The 21,993-nt window shown below is 41.6% G+C and overlaps 1 protein-coding gene across 4 annotated transcripts in view; it reads left to right on the forward strand.

Annotated features, from left to right (window-relative positions):
- Nucleotides 1-957: 957 nt before the first annotated feature.
- MRPS17 (mitochondrial ribosomal protein S17) overlaps nt 958-21,993 on the forward strand; it is a 46,835-nt gene continuing 25,799 nt past the window's right edge. The window contains exons 1-2 of one of the 4 annotated variants that reach the window (XM_049903265.1): nt 958-1,321; nt 12,269-12,356. In XM_049903265.1, coding sequence (XP_049759222.1) covers nt 12,270-12,356 — 87 coding nt within the window. In that variant the 5' untranslated portion in view covers nt 958-1,321; nt 12,269. The other 3 variants (XM_049903264.1, XM_049903269.1, XM_049903267.1) reach the window with 3 other exon arrangements.

The following is a 21,993-nucleotide window of genomic DNA, read 5'->3' on the forward strand; positions in this document are numbered from 1 at the left end:
GAGGTGGAATTGGTATGAACCGGGGAGTAGTTGGAGGTGAGGCCGTACAAGTAGGAACCAGACCGCTGACACATCCCAAGGATACACCCAGCTTCAGAACACTTCCATCTCTCATCTACCTTGCTTTCTGGGAGAGCAATGTGTCTCTTCACCACCTGCCTGTCAGTTTGTCCTACTGTGGTGGCTTGTGTATTGCTGTGATGCTGGAAGCTCTGCCACCAGTTGTCTGGGTAGTGCTGCAAGATAAGGCTCCCTAGGTCGTAAGGCACTTAAAGTGAATAGTGGCTGCAACAATGGACTGGAGCCTACCAACAATCACGAAGATGGTGGGCTAGGACGGGCACACTTAGTCATGTTATACGTAAGGTTACCATCAGTCAGAGCCTACTCCGCTGCAACTAACAACAACAATCTGTTTGAAAAGATGTTTTCGGAGATGAAATATGCAAAATCGCATCACAGACTATCATTAACAGATGAACTTTGGAATCAATTTTGATGATAAACCAAAACTAAACCCATTGCCCTCGAGTTGATTCCGACTCATAGCGACCCTATAGGACAGAGTAGAACTGCCCCATAGAGTTTCCAGAGAGCCCCTGGTGGATTCCAACTGCTGACCTTTCGGTTAGCAGCCGGAGCACTTAACCACTAGGCCACCATGGTTTCCATTTTGATGATAAGAAAAAATAAATGATAGAGAGCACTAATTTTGAACCCCAGTTTAGCAAAATGTTATCCCCACAAAAAGAATTCTGTTCTTCTTAACAGTAGACCTGTATTTTTAAAACATTGCACTCAATTATTATTGTGATGATTACTGCTATATTTTAACTTTTGTCAATATAAAATCTGGGTAAGAGGAGAGCGATGGCCTGTGTCGTCGCCTTGGAGACAGTACTACACCAACGTGGGAACTTGAAGTCCAACGTTTGTGATTGGCAGAGGTTACGAATGGGTCCGCGGGCCGCCCTTCGCGGTCCACATCGAACGTTTAACTCTCTGAAGGCTGGGGGTGGAGGCCGGGCCCCCCGGTTAGCGCGGCCCTTGTGAAGAGCCAGCCCAGGCGACGCGGGTGGCAGCAGGCCCAGACGCCCCCCGGCGCATGCGTATGCGGGACCCGAAGCCAGCACGGCGCGGTCGCCATCACGGGGAGGTTTTGTCAGAGCCGGCGTGGCGCCCGAGGCTGATCCAGCCCCAGGGGCCGTCATTGGCTCAGGCCTCAGGGCGCTGGTCACCCTCTCAAGCCGCGGTCGGGACAGGCGGCGACGACGGCATCAGGGGGCGGAGCCTCCCGAGCGCCCTTTGTCTGAGGAGACTGGTGAGTGCGGAGCCCGCGCGGAGACGCAGGGCACCGGCTGAGGGGACGCCCGGCGGAGGCTTCTTCCGGGGCCGGGCGGGCCTGGGGTGGGCGGCCCGGGGTGGCCGGCCGCGGGAATGTCGCTGCGCTCGGCCCCGGGAGTGTCGCTGCGCTCGGCCCGAAGTCCCCCAGCGGCTCCCCTCAGCCTGTGTCCGGTCTGCATTTCGTGTCTCGCCTAGAAAGGCCTTCACCATTCCAATGTTATAAACATACTTCCGTCTAGTTTCTTCTAATGATTCTGCGGCTTTAAAAAACCCATGGGCGATGGAGAATTTTGGGAATGGATAAGGGTGATGGCTGAATAACATGATGAACATAATGCCACTGAACTGTACGCGTGAAGAATGTTGAAATGGCAAGTATTTTGTTGTATATATATTTACCACCACAAAAAAAAAAAAAATTCGTGGAAACTGAGAAAAGAAAAAGGAAATTAGTTTTGTGTATGGTGTGGATGATGTCACTTTTTGGAAAGTTTTTCCCCAATCTCAAGATTGTAAGAAGTATTCACCTTTATCTTCTAATCCTTTTAAGAGATTTTATATTTTGCAGACTTGTATATATACTCTGCCTTGTTTCCAGACTGGTTTTTTTCCCCCAAACCCCGCACTGTGCCGACAATTTCTGCACTTATGGTACTATTGTTATTTTCATTTAAAGCATATTTTAGTATGTTGCAGGGCAACTCACCCTTAATAATATCCTTTGACGCGGTGATCTATACCTTTTAACTTACTTTCAATTCAAAAGATACCGAAAAGTGCAAAAAGTAATCTTTCTAAACGGCAGATTTGATCATGGCGCTTAGTAGGTGATCAATAGGTAGTAAATGATGAGTTGAAAGTCACTCTATCGATGAACACTTTTACATGGCTCCTTAATGCCCTTAGGATAATGTCCTAGTTCCTTAGCAATGCCCTGAAGGTCTTTCACTTGATGCTTTAGCCATATCAAACTACTCCAACAGGGCACAGATCTCTCTGGAAAAAATTGGTACATTTGATTATATCAAAAGGTAAAATGTATGTACTTGAAAAGATCATAAAGCTAAGTATAAGTGAGAGACTTGAAAATGTTTGCAGCATCTGTAAGAAATAAAGGATTAATGTCCATAATCTATAAAGAGCCTCTGTTAATAACAACAAAATAGAAAAACAGACAAAAGATACGTACAGGCAATTCGTAGAAGAAACACAGAAAATATGCTCAACTTCGTAATTAACCATATTAAGGCAAATTAAGACAACTTCCAACCCATTAGATTGGCAAAATATTCATAGAGTTTCCTAGGCTGAAATCTTTACAGGAACAGATTGACACGTCTTTTCTCTCACAGAGTAGCTGATGGTTCAAACCACTAACTTTTTGGTTAGCAGACAAGTGCTTAACCATTGTGCCAGGGATATGTAAATACATTGTGGTAATAAAGTAGATTGCTATGCCGCCATTTAGTTGAATAAGATAGACCTGTATTTACAGACAGGGAAAAACCTCTAATAAGACATTTAGTGAATAAAAAATGTTGCAGAACAATATATATAATATGCTGTGCCCCTGTTATGTTAAAGTATATTTAAAAGTTGCATTATATATGCCCATAAATGCACAGAAAAGAGACTGAATGGATACACACCAGTCAATTGACAGCTACCAATGGGGTGGGAAGTGAGAGTGGAAGAGGAATTGAAGGGAACTCAAATATTATTTAATCTTGTGTTCTGTACACTCATGTGTTTGTGTGTAACTTGTATAAAGAAGTTGTGTATAGTGTAACCTGTATAAAAAAAAGACCAAAACTCTTTCCCTTTCTCTCCCTCTCTCTCACACACACACACACACACACACACGTGCTTAGGAACAATAAAGAAGAAACAGATTTACAATGCAGAAAATGTTTAAATTAGCTCTTTAAAAAAATAGCAAAAATAAAAGAAAAATGACATAATGGGGAATATATTTGTGTGTTTATGCTGTGCAAGGGAATTGCTGGTTATTGTCCTAGATATGAAGAACTCATACAAAGCAATAAGAAAAAGACAATACAGCAGAAAAATGGACAAGTGATGTGAAAAGGCAATTTCAAAAAGAAAACATATAAAAGCTAAAAACATGAAAGATGTTTATCTCTCTTACATATAGTCTGTGAAATGCAATTCATTCAAAATAAAAAGTTAAAAAAAATTTAAAATCCAAGAGCAAATACCAGAACGTTTTTATTCAGCACATATTTATTGAGTACCTACTATGTCCATTACCCGTCTGTTCAGATTGTCATACTGTGGTAGCTTATGTATTGCTATGATGCTGGAAGCTGTACCAGCATCACAGCAATACCACCAGTATTTCAAATACTAGCAAGGTTACCGGCAGTGGACAGGTTTCAGTGGAGCTTCTAGACTAAGACAGACTAGGAAGAAAGGTCTATGCTGTACTTATGAAAATTAGTCAATGAAAACCCTATGGATCACAAGAGAATATTATCCAATACAATGCTGGAGGATGAACCCCTTCGGCTGAAAGGCACTCACAATACACCGTGGCTGCTGCAGTGGATCCAAGCATACCAAGTATCATGAAGATGGCACTGGACCTGACAACTTTTCATTCACTTGTATATGGGGTCTCTATGAGTCAGGGTCACCATGAATCAGAGCCTACTGAACAGCAGTTAGCAACAACAACCTACTATGTGCCAAGCATTGAAAATAGAAGGGTGAACAAGACAAATCAGGCTCCTGCCTTCATGGAACCCATACAATATTAAAGGATAAGATAGATGGCTGAACAAATAATTACAATGATAAAAAGTGAATGAGGGACCTCATGTTGTCTGTGGTGTCAAAATCTTCCTTAATTTAAGGTGAGACCTGAAGGATGAGTAGGTGTTATGGGGGAAGAGGGAGGTACCACATGTGGCACATTTAAGGACCTGAAAGCAGGACAGTGTGGAGGGAGCATCTGAAGCAAACCGAAATGTGATTGACAGAGCAGGAAGCAGGTCATAGGATTCTTTTTTTAAGGTTAAACTTTCCATATGCACTCTTTTTTTTTTTTAATTGTGGTGGAAATATATATAACAAAACATACATCAACCGTCAACAACTTCTACATGATATTCTTATATTCCATCAATTACATTAACGTTGTACAACTATTCTCGCTGTTCTTTTCCACATCATTCTACCAATATTAACATAAACTCAGTGTCTCCTAAGCAGAAACTCTCCTTTCTCCCCTCTGTTCCACCGCTGATAACCGCTAATAGTCTTTGGTTTCTATGTATTTGCTTATTCAGTATAAGTGAGACCATATAGTATTTGTTCTTTTGTGACTCGTTTCGCTCAGCATGATGGTTTCAAGGGTCTTCCATGTTGTGGCATGCATCAGGACTTCATTTCTCTTTATGGCTGAGTAGTATTCCGTCGTGTGTATATCCCACATTTTGTTTATCCATTCATCTGTTGATGGACACTTGGGTTGTTTCTACCTTTTGGCTATTATGAAAAGTACTGCAAGAACATTGGTGTACAGGTTTCTGTTTGTATTCCTGATTTCACTTCTTCTGGTTATATACCTAGGAGGGGAATTGATGGGTCATATTGCAATTCTACGTTTAACTTTTTGAGGAACCGCCAGACTTTTCCACATTGGCTGCACCATTTTACGTTCCCAGCAGCAATGGATGAAGGTTCCAGTTTCTTCACAAATTGGCTAACACCTACTGTTTTCTTCTTTTTTTTTTTAATCATTGCCATTCTACTGAGGGTGAGGTGGTATCTCTTGGTTTTGATTTGCATCTCTCTAATGGCTAATGAGGCACCTTGGTGGTACAGTGGTTAAGTGCTTAGCTGCTAACCAAAAGGTGTGCAGTTCGAACCCACCAGCTGCTCCGTGGAAGAAAGATGTAACAGTCTGCTTCCATAAAGATTTCAGCCTTGGAAACCCTATGGGACAGTTCTGCTCTGTCCTGTAGGGTTGCTATGAGTCGGAATTGACTTGACGGCGATGAGTTGTATGGGTTTAATGGCTAATCAAGCTGAGCATCTTTTCTTGTGCTTGTTGAACATTTGACTTTCCTCTTTGGTGTACTGTACTCTGGTGTGACTTTGCCCATTTTTTTATTGGGTTGTTAAGTTGTAGAAGTTTCTTTTTAAATATATTTTGGATATTAGACCCTTATTGGATATATGGTTCCCAGAAATTTTCTCCCAATCTGTAGGTTGTCTTTTCACTTTTTTCTTAAAATCCTTTGATAAACAAAAGTTCATTCTACACCGTTAACACTAGCTTTTGTGAGTTTTTTCAGGTCAACTTTTATGAGCAGAAAAAGAATACATTATTTTGTGGTTATTATCAAACTAATACATTTCACTCTTTTTTTGTTGTTGTTGTTCACTTGTTTTTTCCTCACCACAATTACTGAAAGCTTTTCACTAGGCAAGAACCATGTGTTTTCTATTCTGGAAAAGGGCGTGAAAGGACTGAGGCAGAGTTGGGAAGTATCTATATATCTCTTTTCTTTGTTTATGTGTTCTCTTTGTTATCTAGTGCTGCTATAACAGAAATACCACAAATGAGTGTCTTTAACAAACAGAAAAAATTTTTTCTGAAGGTTTAGGAGGCTGTTTTTGTTAGTCGTTATGTGCCGTCGAGTCGTTTCCTACTCACAGCAACCCTATGTACAACAGAACAAAACACTAGGAGGCTAGAAGTCTAAATTCACGGCACCTGCCCTAGAGGAACGTGTTCTCTGTCAGATCTGGCGGAAGGTCCTGTCTCTTTTCAGCTTCTGTTCTTTGATTCCTTAGTCATCTACTTGTGTCCTGGCATCTGTCTTCCCCCATCTGTACTTCTTGCTTCTGTGCCTAATCTGCTCCTTTTATAGGTCAAAAGTGAATAGTTAAGACACACCCTACACTGGTATGGCCTCATTAACATAAAGAAGAAAACACTATTCCCTAATGGGTTCATGTGCACAGGTATGTTATTGTTAGGTGCCCTGAGTGGGTTCCTACTTACAGCAACCCTATATACAATAGAACAAAATACTGCCCGGTCCTGCGCCAGCCTCACCATCGTTGCCGTGTTTGAGCCCATTGTTGCAGCTACTGTGTGAGTTTATCTCCTTGAGGATCTTCCTCAAGGAGATGTCCTTCTTCAGGGACTGATTCCTTCTTACAACATCCAAAGTACATGAGATGAAGTCTAACCATCCCTGCTTCTAAGGAGCATTCTGTCTGTACTTCTTCCAAGACAGATTTGTTCGTTCTGGCATATTCAGTATTCTTTGCCAACATCATAATTCAAAGGCATCAATTGTTCTTCAGTCTTCCTATTTCATTGTCTACCTTTTGCATGCATATGAGGCAATTGAAAATACCATGGCTTGGGTCAGGCATGCCTTAGTCCTCAGTGACATCTTTGCTTTTTATCACTTTGAAGAGATCTTTTGCAGCATATTTGCCCAGTGCAATACATCATTTGATTTCTTGACTGTTGCTTCCATGAGTGTTGATTGTAGATCCAGGTAAAATGAAACCCTTAACAACTTCAATCTTTTCTCTGTTAATCAGAATGTTGCTTATTGGTCCAGTTGTGAGGATTTTTGTTTTCTTTATGTCGAGGTGTAATCTACACTGAAGGCTGTAGTCTTTGGTCGTCATCAGTAAGTGCTTCAAGTCGTCTTCACTTTCAGCAAGCAAGGTAGTATCACCTGCATGTCACTTGTTGTTAATGAGTCTTCCTCCAATCCTCATGCCACATTCTTCTTGGTATAATTTAGGTTCTCGAATTATTTGCCCAGCATACAGATTGAGTAAGTATGGTGAAAGGATACAACCCTGATGCATACATTTCCTGATTTTAAGCCACACAGTATCTCCTTGTTTTGTTTGAACAACTGCCTTTTGGTCTATGTACAGGTTCCTTGTGAGCACAATCAAGTGTTCTGGAATTCCCATTCTTTGCAGTGTTATCCATAACGTTATGATTCACACAGTTAAATGCCTTTGCATAGTCAATAAAGCACAAATAAACTATTCTCTGCTTTCAGCCAAGATCCATCTGACATCAGCAATGATATCCCTCATTCTGTGTCCTCTTTGGAATCCAGCTTGAATTTTTGGAAATTCTCGGTCGATGTATTGCTGCAACTGTTTTTGAATTCTCTTCAGCAAAATTTTACTTGCATGTGATATTAATGATATTGTTCGATAATTTCTACATTCTGTTGCATTGCCTTTCTTTGGAACGGGCACAAATATGAATCTCCACCAGTCGGTTGACCAAGTAGCTGTCTTCCAAATTTCTTGGTATAGATGAGTGAGCACTTCAGCATTGCATGTGTTTGTTGAAACATCTCAAATGGTGTCCCATCAATTCCTGCAGCCTTGTTTTTCACCAGCATCTTAAGTGCAGCTTGGACTTCTTTCAGTACCATCAGTTCTTGATCATATGTTACCTCCTGAAATAGTTGAACATTGACTAATTCTTCTTGGTACAGTGATTCTGTGTATTCCTTCCATCTTCTTTTGATGGTTCCTTCATTGTTCAATATTTTGCCTATATAGAACCCTTCAAAATTGCAAGCTGAATTTTTTTTCAGTTCTTTCAACTTGAGAAATGCCAAGCATGTTCTTCCCTTTTGGTTTCCTAACTCCAGGTTTTTGTACATTTCATTATAACACTCTATTTTGTCTTCTTGAGCAGCCCTTTGTCCAGGTATCTTTTTTTTTTTTTTTTAATCATTTTTATTGAGCTTTAAGTGAACGTTTACAAATCAAGCCAGTCTGTCACATATAAGCTTATATATACCTTACTCCATACTCCCACATACTCTCCCCCTAGTGAATCAGCCCGCTCCCTCCTTCCAGTCTCTCCTTTCGTGACAATTTTTCCAGTTTCTAACCCTCTCTACCCTCCTATCTCCCCTCCAGACAGGAGATGCCAACACAGTCTCAAGTGCCCACCTGATACAAGTAGCTCACTCTTCTCCAACCCATTGTCCAGTCCCTCCCATGTCTGATGAGTTGTCTTCGGGACTGGTTCCTGTCCTGGGCCAACAGAAGGTCTGGGGACCATGACCGCCGGGATTCCTCTAGTCTCAGTCAGACCATTAAGTCTGGTCTTTTTATGAGAATTTGGGGTCTGCATCCCATTGATCTCGTGCTCCCTCAGGGGTTCTCTGTTGTGCTTCCTGTCAGGGCAGTCATGAGTTGTGGCTGGGCACCATCTAGTTCTTCTGGTCTCAGGATGATGTAAGTCTCTGGTTCATGTGGCCCTTTCTGTCTCTTGGGCTCATAGTTATCATGTGACCTTGATGTTCTTCATTCTCCTTTGATCCAGGTGGGTTGAGACCAATTGATGCATCTTAGATAGCCGCTTGTTAGCATTTAAGACCCCAGACGCCACATTTCAAAGTGAGATGCAGAATGTTTTCATAATAGAATTATTTTTCCAGTTGACTTAGAAGTCCCCTTAAGCCATAGTCCCCAAACCCCAACCCTTGCTCCACTGACCTTTGAAGCATTCAGTTTATCCCAGGAACTTCTTTGCTTTTGGTCCAGTCCATTTGAGCTGGTCTTCCGTGTATTGAGTATTGTCCTTCCCCTCACCTAAAGTAGTTCTTATCTAGTAACTAATCAGTAAATAACCCTCTCCCACCCTCCCTCCCTCCCCCCTCCTTGTAACCACAAAAGTATGTGTTCTTCTCAGTTTATACTATTTCTCAAGATCTTATAATAGTGGTCTTATACAATATTTGTCCTTTTGCCTCTGACTAATTTCACTCAGCATAATGCCTTCCAGGTTCCTCCATGTTATGAAATGTTTCACAGATTCGTCACTGTTCTTTATTGATGCGTAGTATTCCATTGCGTGAATATACCACAATTTATTTAACCATTCATCCATTGATGGACACCTTGGTTACTTCCAGCTTTTCGCTATTGTAAACAGAGCTGCAATAAACATGGGTGTGCATATACCTGTTCGTGTGAAGGCTCTTATTTCTCTAGGGTATATTCCGAGGAGTGGGATTTCTGGGTTGTATGGTAGTTCTATTTCTAACTTTTTAAGAAAACGCCAGATAGATTTCCAAAGTGGTTGTACCATTTTACATTCCCACCAGCAGTGTATAAGAGTTCCAATCTCTCTGCAGCCTCTCCAACATTTATTATTTTGTGTTTTTTGGATTAATGCCAGCCTTGTTGGAGTGAGATGGAATCTCATCGTAGTTTTAATTTGCATTTCTCTAATGGCTAATGATGGAGAGCATTTTCTCATGTATCTGTTAGCTGCCTGAATATCTTCTTTAGTGAAGTGCGTGTTCATATCCTTTGCCCACTTTTTGATTGGGTTGTTTGTCTTTTTGTGGTTGAGTTTTAACAGAATCATATAGATTTTAGAGATCAGGTGCTGGTCGGAGATGTCATAGCTGAAAATTCTTTCCCAATCTGTAGGTGGTCTTTTTACTCTTTTGGTGAAGTCTTTAGATGAGCATAGGTGTTTGATTTTTAGGAGCTCCCAGTTATCTGGTTTCTCTTCGTCATTTTTGGTAATGTTTTGTATTCTGTTTATGCCTTACGTTAGGGCTGCTAACGTTGTCCCTATTTTTTCTTCCATGGTCTTTAATCATTTTAGTCTTTATGTTTAGGTCTTTGATCCACTTGGAGTTAGTTTTTGTGCATGGTGTGAGGTATGGGTCCTGTTTCATTTTTTTGCAAATGCATATCCAGTTATGCCAGCACCATTTGTTAAAAAGACTATCTTTTCCCCAATTAATTGGCACTGGGCCTTTGTCAAATATCAGCTGTTCATATGTGGATGGATTTATATCTGGGTTCTCAATTCTGTTCCATTGGTCTATGTGCCTGTTGTACCAGTACCAGGCTGTTTTGACTACTGCAGCTGTATAATAGGTTCTAAAATCAGGTAGAGTGAGGCCTCCCACTTTCTTCTTCTTTTTCAGTAATGCTTTACTTATCTGAGGCTTCTTTCCCTTCCATATGAAGTTGGTGATTTGTTTTTCCATCACATTAAAAAATGCCATTGGAATTTGGATCGGAAGTGCCTTGTGTGTATAGATGGCTTTTGGTAGAATAGACATTTTTACTATGTTAAGTCTTCCCATCCATGAGCAAGGTATCTTTTTCCACTTAAGTAGGTCCTTTTTAGTTTCTTGCAGTAGTACTTTGTAGTTTTCTTTGTATAGGTCTTTTACACCTTTGGTAAGATTTATTCGTAAGTATTTTATCTTCTTGGGGGCTACTGTGAATGGTATTGATTTGGTGATTTCCTCTTCAATGTTCTTTTTGTTGATGTAGAGAAATCCAAGTGATTTTTGTATGTTTATCTTATAACCTCGAGCAGCCCTTTGAATCTTCTGTTTAACTCTTCTACTTCATTTCTTCCATTCGCTTTAGCTACTGTTTGTTCAAGAGCAAGTTTCAGAGTCTCTTCTGACATCCTTTCGGTCTTTTCTTTCTTTCTTGTCTTTTTAATGACCTCTTGCTTTCTTTATATATGATGTTCTTGATGTCATCCCAGAACTCATCTGGTCTTCAGTCATTATTGTTTGGTGCGTTAAATCTATTCTTGAGATGGTCTCTAAATTCACAAGTATAGGGATTAGGATTTACAACACATATTTTGGGGGGACGCAATTCAATCTATTTCATATGTGAATCTGAGAAATTCTAAAAATGCTTTCGATTCTTTTAAAGAATGCCATATCCTGCTGTTACTGTTGTTAAATGCCATGTAGTCTGTTCCAGCCTGTAGCAGCCCTGTGTACAACAGAACAACTCTGCTCCCCCTGTATTTATGAGTGAGTAGTTTGTATGTCTCTTTAGAGACTGCGTAGGTCCCAGGTGACTGAAACTGCTGGATTTCTTCTGCCAATGCTAGTGCATCTCTTTACAGGTACTCAACCTGACATTGTATCTTGTGAGATCCCTGTTAGAGACAGACTTTAATACCACAGTGAAGGCTGAACATGGAGGATTGATGCCTGTAGGGAAAAAAAGATAAATAGCCACCTCCAAGAGCCCCCAAATCTCAACTCTGGATGAACAGGGCAAGAACCTAAATGTGGCTGCCCCTGGAAACAAATCATTGTTGTGGATCTCCATTGGATCCTGAGGCTCTCGTCAGACATGGGGGCGCCTTTACCACCTGGGAGTGATGGTTCCCCGAAAGGCACTGGATAGTCAGCTTTCAGTGACTGACCAGGATCTTGAAGCTGCAAGTACAGGGGCATCTCCTGATGTTAGTGCTAGAAGAACAAAGCTTAGGTGACTTTACAACTTGAGAACGGTGAAGAAGTGTAGTAGTCCTGGTGAAGAACTGGATCCAGATATTCAAAAAGAAGGTGAACGTACTGAAAAATGAGAAGGGCGAACTCCCCTTTGTATGTTGAAAGGATATCTTGTGGAGTAGAAAAGAGGCAGATTTCTGGAGTTTGAATTTGGGGATGAATTTATCCCATGGGGATAAAGAGTGAGAATATGGCCTCAACCTAAGTTCTCTGCATCGTATCATCTCAGTGGTTCTCATTGCACTTAGAATCCCCTGGAGACTTTAGAATTTAAAATAATATTGCCCAGATCCCACCCCAGACCAATTAATCTCTGGGAGTGGGGTCTGAGCCCTGTCACCTTTTAAAAATTTCCCCAGCATGTAGCTGAGGCTGAAAACCGCTGAGTTCTTTTGATCTTCCCATATGCCACAGTAAGTCCTGCATTGAATTCCTCACTAGAACAAGAGTGTCACAGTTAAGTCATCCAGCCTTTGAGTTTATGTCTTAAATGGCTTCTCCCTGACTGTCTCAACTCAGAGCAAAAGCTCCAAGGTTTAGACTCAGTTCTAATATCCTGTACTGACAAAATGCTTCTTTTCTCTTCTCCCCAGTATGCCTTCTCAGAATGCTGTACTTTCCCAGGGGGAGAACTTGGAGGAGAAGGAAATGGATGATGGGACACAGATAGTCAGGTCCCAGGTAAGTTCTATTTTCCTCTCCTCTGAAATGCTCTTCTAGTTCTCGGGATGTGGACACTTTCACTTGTCAGTTCTCAGAAGTGCTGAGCTCCAAAAACCCAATCCATATCCCTGATGCCCATTCACTTTTGCCCAGGCAACTTGTGACAGATGATAACCTCCACAGGATGTCCCCCACTTGCCTCGTGTACCCCTTTACAGCTCTTCCTCTTCCCAACATTTTCACCAGATCATGGACTCATATCTGTGCTAGATGTTGTGAAAGAAATGAAAGAAGAAATAGATGACTTTTTAATCAGACTTCACTTGAACAGCTCACCAGAGTTGAAGGAATTCTCTGTGTAAACGCCATGAATGATGTTCAGGTCACTATGAATGCTTGGAGCTAATGGGGCTGTCAAATCTGCCTGAGAACATCTGCCGCCACAGATCAGTGCTTACAAAGAATCTGTTGTATTGCTTCTAAAACCTGTTTAAGCCTGTTATACCTGTTACTATAACTCTGTAAATTAATTATTATGTGAACCGATGAGATATGAAAATTGGTTGAATGCTTTGGAAAGACTCACTAAAGGTCAGTCACTTAAAAACAGTGCTGTCAAAGTATGTGTGAGCAAAACTGTAAAACAACTGTAGGAAAAATCGTAAAAATCCCAGAGGCCCCAACAGCTACATTCCTTCCCAAGTGTCAGTGTGTTCTGGCTCCACTTTAGAGAAGGAAAACCTGATGGGCGATGGGTATGGTTTACGCAGAAAACACAAAAGAGGACTCAATCATTAAAATCGTTCTCGTCAGCAAGGTTTGGCCCCACATCAAAAGATGAGTGAATTAATATGGATTTATATGCTTTAAATTAAAATAAAATATTTAGGGTATGTATATATTACCTTGTATGGCTCTCCACTTTAAGCAGCTTTTTTGCTTAACATACCAGATTCTCGTCTCCATTGCTTCAGAGAGGGGGGCTTCTGTTGTTCCAAATTATGCAGGGCAGTCATTATGCTCAAGGAGCAAGTCAGCTTAGCGGAAGGGGTTTTAAGAATATAGAATGCTGAATGCTGCTATAGATGCAAAAGATAAACACGACAGGTGCTCACAGAAAGAAGAAATTCAACTAAGCCCAGGAGATAAAAGACTTCATGAATTTATGCTGATAAGGGGTAGGGTTTGTAGATTAGAGAAGGCAGGGAGCCACTGCAGACAGGAAATAGAATTTGAGCCAGAGCAGGGACAGTAAATATACTGACAGCTGGAGCTGAGGTTTGGTACATTAGTGCTTTGGGACTTTTTAGTTACAAAGAATAGATTCATTTGGTTTCCTCTTAATTGTGAGGCTCCGCACAGACAGGAATAGAAAGCCACCAAGAGCCAAGGGGGCATATCTGCTTATCGGCATTCTAGCCAGAGGAGTTTGTTTTAATTTTCTGTAACCATTTATTGTGTTTAAGTTGGAAGATGATTTATTCAGATATTTTTTGAGCAGTTAATGTTAGCCAGAAGTTGTGCTCGTGCTTGACATCAGTGAGCAAAACAGGCGTGCTCCTAAACCCAGGGCACTTACAGTCTAGCACAGGCAGACATTCTGCAAATATACTAATAAATTGCAATTTGAGGTTTTTTTTCCTTACAAGATAGTAAATAACAAGGTGTTGTGTATGAGGATTAGAGGTCTCTAGGTGGTGCAAAAGGTTTTCAAACCAACCCTGCAATACCTTGGATGAAAAGGCTTCCATAAAGATTACAGCCAAGAAAACTATGGAGCTTCTATGGAGAAGCTCTGCTGTGTGATATGTGGGGTCACCATGAGTAGGACAGCAACTAACAACGTGCATGAGGGTTAGGGACTCACAGAAGAACTCTGGGGGTGGGGGGCAGAATTTAAGCAGAGATGTGAAGGATATGTAGGAGTTATAAAAAGTGAGTGGAAAAGAACATTCTGGGTATGTGCTGACCATCATGTCTGAGAGCCATGAGCATATTTGAGAAATTAAAAGACGGTCACTGTGACTGGAGTAGAGAGAGAGAGAGTGACTTTAGATGCACTTGGAGAAGTAAACTGGTCTAAATATGCAGGGCCTTGTGGACATGAAAAGGAGTTAGAGTTTTTAAGCAGGAAAGTAACATAATAAGTTATGTAATTCCACTTTTGAAAATCACCCTGGTGCTATGTGATAAGTAAATTTGTAAGAGGCAGTAATGGAAGGAGGAGAGAACCAGTTAGGAAGCTATTGCAGTATCCTACGTAATAGAAAATAGTAGCTAAAAACTAGGAGGTGAAAAATAAATAAAATAAAAAACAACAACAACAGAAACTAGGACTTGGAGAAAAGTGAGTGTATTTGAGTGCTTGACTTTGGAAAACAACAAAGATTAACTAGTTGGGTAAAGGCAAAGAAAGAAACAAAGATGATTTTTTTTTTTTTTAATTTTTATTGTGCTTTAAGTGAAAGTTTACAAACCAAGTCAGTCTCTCATACAAAAATTTATATACACCTTGCTGTACACTCCTAGTTGCTCTCCCCCTAATGAGGCAGCACACTCCTTACTTCCACTCTCTATTTTCGTGTCCATTCGGCCATCCACATAGGAGCTGCCCACATAGTCTCATGTGTCTACATGATCCAAGACGCTCACTCTGCACCAGTATCATTTTCTATCCCATAGTCCAGTCCAATTCCTGTCTGAAGAGTTGGCTTTGGTAATGGTTCCTGTCTTGGGCTAACAAAAGGTCTGGGGACCATAACCTCTGGGGTCCTTCTAATCTCAGTCAGACCATTAAGTCTGGTCTTTTTACTAGAATTTGAGGTCTGTATCCCACTGCTCTCCTGCTCCCTCAGGGGTTCTCTGTTGTGTTCCCTGTCAGGGCAGTCATCGGTTGTAGCCGGGCACCATCTAGTTTTTCTGATCTCGGGCTGATGTAGTCTCTGGTTATGTCGTCCTTTATGTCTCTTGGGCCCATAATTACCCTGTGTCCTTGGTGTTCTTCATTCTCCTTTGCTTCTGGTGGGTTGAGACCAATTGATGCATCTTAGATGGCTGCGTGCTAGCGTTTAAGACCCCAGATGCCACTCAAAGATGATTTTTAAATTGACAGGTTAACAGTTCATTTTCTAACAGTGGCTGAAGTTATCTGGAGCTGCATTCATGGTTCAGTGGTAGAATTTTCGGCTTCCATGTGGAGGACTGGGTTTGATTCTCAGCCAGTACATCTCATGCCACGACCTGTCATTCAAGGCTTGTGTGTTGCTCTGATGCCGAACAGATCTCAGCGGTGCTTCCAGTTTATAACAGACTAGGAAGAAAGGCCTGGCAATATATTTTCAAAAATCAGCCAGTAAAAACCCTGTGGATCACAGTGGTGCGATCTGCAACCATCATGGGGTTAGCACAGGACTAGGCAGCATTTCATCCCGTTGTACGTGGGGTCACCGTGAGTTGGGGGCAGCCCTATTGCTCATACGTTTCAGTCCTCTAATTCTCTTAATTCCATACTTTTCTGCCCCATCTTAGCTATAAACAGGCACGAATGCACTTGAAAACACCATTGTTCAGCACTCTAAGATCTTGAACTCTAAAGCTCTTCTGACTAGTCTCCCTTTTCACTGCTCCTATTCCCAAAAAACGTGTTCCTTATTTTCATAATGATGTCTAGGTCTTAGTTCTCTGCACCTTAGATCTACCCAAAAAAACCAGAAACCCAGTGCAGTCGAGTCAATTCCAGGTATCATTTTATTTACCTTGCTTGGACATTTTCAGCAATACACTTGATAGATTTCCACATCCTTTGCCATTTTATTATCCCTTAAAAAAAAAAACCTGTTGCCGTTGAGTCAATTCTGACTCATAGCGACCGTATAGGACCGAGTAGAACTGCCCCATAGGGTTTCCAAGGAGCATCTGGTGGATTCGAACTGCCGACCTTTTGGGTAGCAGCATAGCCCTTAACCACTATGCCACCAGGGTTTCCTTTGGAACTGGATAAATCCCACTTCCCACGTTTTCCAATTCCCAAACTGCTTACTGTTTTGGAGTTACAACTGTGCTTTCTGGACCCTGCTCCCTGGCTGGTACTCACTGGTACTGTGCAGCCCTTTTGTTCATCTCACTTGGGGTTTGCCTTAGTCATCTAGTGCTGCTGTAACAGAAATACCACAAGTGGATGGCTTTAACAAAGAGAAATTTATTTCCTCACAGTAAAAAAAAAAAAGTAGGCTAAAAAGTCCAAATTCAGGGCATCAGCTTCAGGGGAAGGCTTTCTCTGTTGGCCTTCTCATCAGTCTTCCCCTGGACCAGGAGCTTCTCCACACAGGAACCCTGGGTCCAAAGGACACCCTCTGCTCCTGGCCCTGCTTTCTTGGTGATATGAGGTCCCCCTGTCCCTCTGCTTGCTTTTGTCTTTTATATCCCAAAAGAAACTGGCTCAAAACACAATCCAATACCTTAGATTGAGTCCTGCCTCATCAACACAACTGCTGCCCATCCCCCCTCATTAATATCATAGAGGCAGGATTTACAGCACATAGGAAAGTCACATCAGATGACAAAATGGTGGACAATCACACAATAACGGGAATCTTGGCCCGGCCAAATTGATACACACATTTTTGGGGACACAGTTCAATCCATGACAGGGTTCACAGCGCTCCCCATGACTGTCACTAGCTGGAAACCCCAGGCTCTTACTCAGCATGACCCTTATTGGCCAATAAATGAGAGACCAAGAGGGGAGAACAGGAAAGGCAACTTTATTTCATCGTGCAAGGAAATGGAGTCAGTCAGAGCTGCTGCTGCCAAGACTGCTTGCCAAGGGCGGGCAGACAAGTCACTTTTAAAGGGGTTTACAAGTACAGCAATATTCTTTTTTTTTTTTTAATTTTTTTTTTTTAACTTTTATTGAGCTTCAAGTGAACGTTTACAAATCAAGTCAGACTGTCACATATAAGTTTATATACATCCTACTCCGTACTCCCACTTGCTGTCCCCCGAATGAGTCAGCCCTTCCAGTCTCTCCTTTCGTGACAATTTTGCCAGCTTCCAACTCTCTCTATCCTCCCATCCCCCCTCCAGATAGGAGATGCCAACACAGTCTCAAGTGTCCACCTGATATAAATAGCTCACTCTTCATCAGCATCTCTCTCCTACCCACTGTCCAGTCCCTTTCATGTCTGATGAGTTGTCTTCGGGAATGGTTCCTGTCCTGGACCAACAGAAGGTTTGGGGACCATGACCGCCGGGATTCCTCTAGTCTCAGTCAGACCGTTAAGTATGGTCTTTTTGTGAGAATTTGGGGTCTGCATCCCACTGATCTCCTGCTCCCTCAGGGGTTCTCTGTTGTGCTCCCTGTCAGGGCAGTCATCGGTTGTGGCCAGGCACCAACTAGTTCTTCTGGTCTCAGGATGATGTAGGTCTCTGGTTCTTGTGGCCCTTTCTGTCTCTTGGGCTCTTAGTTATCGTGTGACCTTGATGTTCTTCATTCTCCTTTGATCCAGGTGGGTTGAGACCAATTGATGCATCTTAGATAGCCGCTTGTTAGCATTTAAGACCCCAGACACCACATTTCAAAGTGGGATGCAGAATGTTTTCATAACAGAATTATTTTTCCAATTGACTTAGAAGTCCCCTTAAACCATGGTCCCCAAACCCCCGCCCTTGCTCCGCTGACCTTTGAAGCATTCAGTTTATCCCGGAAGCTTCTTTACAGCAACATTCTTAATCATACCACGCAGGTGCAATGGGGTTTACATACTTAATCATACTATGCAGGGGCAATGGGGTTTACATATAACCTACAAGCAAAAGCAGGATTCAAATGCAAAGCTGAGGAGGGGGAGCCCAGCAAAGGAAATGATTTTGCGATACAGTGCTGTAGGGGAGGAAGCCAGGTAAAGAATATAGCGCTATGGAGGTTCTGTCTCATGACCATTCCCAACTTAGATGTTTCCAAACTCCCAATCCCAGTACATTTTAACAAAGCCATTCAATATGAACTTCATCCATCTTTCTCTTTTCTCCAAACCTCTATGTATTTATTATACTTTTCTTCCTGGATTAGAAGGGTATTATTCATTGATGGTTCATGGGCCCTGATAGTTTATGCTAATGAAGTGACTCATGGTGGACCCTAGACAGTTTGTGCCGAGAAGATGACTCACCGAGGAGATGACTCAGGATGGCGGCTGGCCATGCCTAAAAGACTTTTAACCTGGGATTAGAGGGTTGGAGCTTTGAGCAGGGTGATATCAGCCCAACCCCCGGGAGGGGATAGAGGCTGGAGATTGAGTTCAGTCCTGTGGCCAATGATTCAGTCAATCATGGCTATGTCATGAAACCCCAGTGAAAAGTCTGGACAGTGACGCTCAGGTGAGCTTCCGTGTCAGGCAGTATTCTGCATATTGTCACACATCGGCGTGCCAGGAGGATAGCACATCCTGACTCCATAAGAAGAGGATAATGAAACTTGGTGTTTGGGATCCCCCCAGACCTTGCACTGTGCATCTCTCCCTTTGGCGGGTTCTGATTTGTATTCTTTTGCTATAATAAAACTGTAAGTGTAAATATAGCACTTTCCTGGGGTCTGTGAGTCGTTTTAGTGAATTATCGAACCTGAGGGTGTAGTGGGAACCTCCAAATTTGTAGCCAACTGGTCAGAAGTGAGGGTGGCCTGGGGACTCTCAAACTTGCCACGGGCATCTGAAGTGAGAACAGTCTTGTGGAGGACTGTGCCCTCAGATTGTGGAGTCCGGCCTAACTAGTTGTAACTCTGGTTCTGAGAAGAAGTATTCTGCCCGTGGTCCCATCACCTCATACCTCCTTGAGATTTGCTTCCTCAGTTACCCCTCCCGTACACCCACAGTGGTTTTTTTATCTTCTTCACTGACTCCTTTCAGGCCCCTTTGGTCTTGAAACCTTGTACCTTATTTTGCTTTCAAGTGAGCACTAGCTCTTTCTCTTTACTAATAAACTTCTTGAAAAGTTGGTCAGTACTTTTTCTTCTCTTATATTTTAACTCTTAGTAGCCTGGATTTCCTAAGAATTAAGTGGTCAGCGTCATATTTTGAAAAGATACAGATTAGAAGGGAAGCCTTGTAGAAATGCCTGAATAAGAAGTAACGGGGCTCTTTAAGGCGGTGTCTGTCGGATTGAGAAGGAAGGAACACATAGAAGATACTAAAGAAGAATGTTTTTCTAGCTTTTATTGAGTGATGGATAAAGGACTGAGAAAGAGCACACCTTACAGGTAGAAAGACGAGAAAGATCAGAGAGGAAGAGAGCATGACTAGGCTAGATAAAGCAGAACAACATAAACCAGTGGGAAAGAAGCCCATTACTTTTTAACCATTTATAACTCTCAGTCCCCATTTCCATCCTCTTCTTTCATCACCTCCAAGACTTCTGACCCAGCACATAAAAGAGCTGACATCCCAAGATTTCTGACCCAGCACATAAAAGAGCTGACATCCCTGTAACGTTTCCTGTCCTTGGAATTATCATCAGTTAACTCATCCCAGCCTTACCAAGAAGACTTATTTCCAGGCGTTAGCCTGCCAACTGATCTTTCTGCCAGAGTTCTAACTCAAGGTGAAGTCTTGAAATGAACATCTCTCTGCTCAGGAAATCTGGACCTGTATCTTGCCTTGAAAACCTTCTTTTGTGGTTGTCGATATAAAGTAATTTAACACTTGAAAACTGTATATGAGCCAGTAAATTAAGATGAAGTTTGGCTCTGTTCTATAGACTGTGGTTCTCTAATTGTTTCATGATTCCCAACTAGGTAAGGAAGACAAACAGAATGAGAATAAGAGTAGGAGGAAAAAGTAGTACCAGGGGAGGGAAACATGTTGTAGGAGGAGAAGTGGGAGATGCCTTTTTGCACAAAACTATGAGGAAAGCGTTTTTTAAATCCACTGCCAGAGGAAGAGGCCTTGGGTCAGAGGTCAAATTGTAATGATCAAGAAAAGTAAAGCATTTAGGGGATATTAACACCACCAGGCTTTAAGACATATTACAAAGCCTCAAAAAATAAAACTGTTTGGTACAAGATCATAGATAGAGAAACCAATAGAATAGGAAATAGGACCAAAAATTTCAGAAATAGATCCAAATAAATATAGGAATTTAAAACCATCAAAAGAGAATTTCCACAGGTTTCCAAAACAACATCTACCCACCTTCAGCATCAGCACTGGACCAGCCTGCCTTCTAACCTGTTTCTATCGATAAGCATTATCTTTGGTTACACCGCTATCCTACAGCATCAATTTTCCCCTCTCTCCTGGATCATACCCATCAAACAGACATGCTATCAATTCTTCCAATTTAAAAGAAAAAGAAGAAAAAGGCCTTCTTTTGACCTCATTTCCCCTACTACTTCCCACCCCATTTTTCAATTTCACTTTATAACAAAACTCTTCAGAAGAGTTGTCTATCTTTATTGCCTCCAATTCCTGCTCTTCTCTTCTTTATTAAATATTTGTTGAATGAATGAAAAATTTAATATATGATAAAAGTGACATTTCAAACCAGTGGTGAAAAGATGGTTTATTTAGTAGTTGATACTGGGACTTCTGGGGAGCCACCTAGAAAAAGGTTAAGTTGAATCTATACTTCATACCTTACATCCAAATAGTCTTCAAGTGGACCCAAGATTTAAGTGAGGAAAATGAAACCATAAAAATTTGAGAAGAAAAAAATGTGAAAATTTCTTTATAACCTTCACTGAGGTAAGACTTTCTACTTATGACTGGGAACCCAAAAGCCGTAAAAGAATAAATAGACTGATGGATTCAACTCCTCAAAAATGCCCCAAAAAATCTGCATGACAAGACAAAAACCATAAGCAAAGTGAAAAGACAAATGTCAAACTAAAAAAAATATTTTGCTGCTCATTCTACAAAAGGCTAATCTTTTGAATATATAAAACATTCCTCTATATCAATAAGAAATTAGGAGTCAAACAAGAAAATGTACAGGCAACAAAAAAGAGTTCACAGAAAAGAAGATGCAAATAGATTCTATACACAGGAAAAATGTTCACCTGTACTCTTAAGAGGAAATGCACATTAAAACCAGAGAAAGCTCGATATTTTATCGCCACGCTTGCTATTTGCCACAAGTTTGGTAACATACTCTGTTGGCAAAGCTGTCAGGAAACAAGCACTTTCTTCTATTGCTGGCGTGCCTGTGTGGCAGATCCTATTTTCAGAAAAATGACCAAAATACCTCCCACGCTAAATGCTTCCTTTACAAGGCGACCCTATCAAGGGGCGTGGGGGCTGTGCTGCACTGAATCCAGGCAAGGCTGTGGCTGGTGCAGATGAAGCTATGTGACTTTCAAGGCAGGTCATAAAAGGCGACATGACTTATGTTATGGATTGAATTATGTCGCCCCCAAAATGTGTGTATCAACTTGGTTAGGCCACGATTCCCAGTATTGTGTGATTGTCCTCCATTTTATGGTTGTAATTTTATGTTAAGAGGATTAGGGTGGGATCGAAACACCACCCTTACTCAGGTCACCTCCTTGATCCAATGTAAAGGGAGTTTCCCTCGGGTGTGGCCTGCATCACCTTTGATCTCTCAAGAAATAAAAAGGAAAGGGAAGCAAGCAGAGAGTTAGGGACCTCATATCACCAAGAAA

Source organism: Elephas maximus, chromosome 12 (assembly GCF_024166365.1).
Source record: "Elephas maximus indicus isolate mEleMax1 chromosome 12, mEleMax1 primary haplotype, whole genome shotgun sequence".
Lineage (NCBI taxonomy): Eukaryota > Metazoa > Chordata > Mammalia > Proboscidea > Elephantidae > Elephas > Elephas maximus.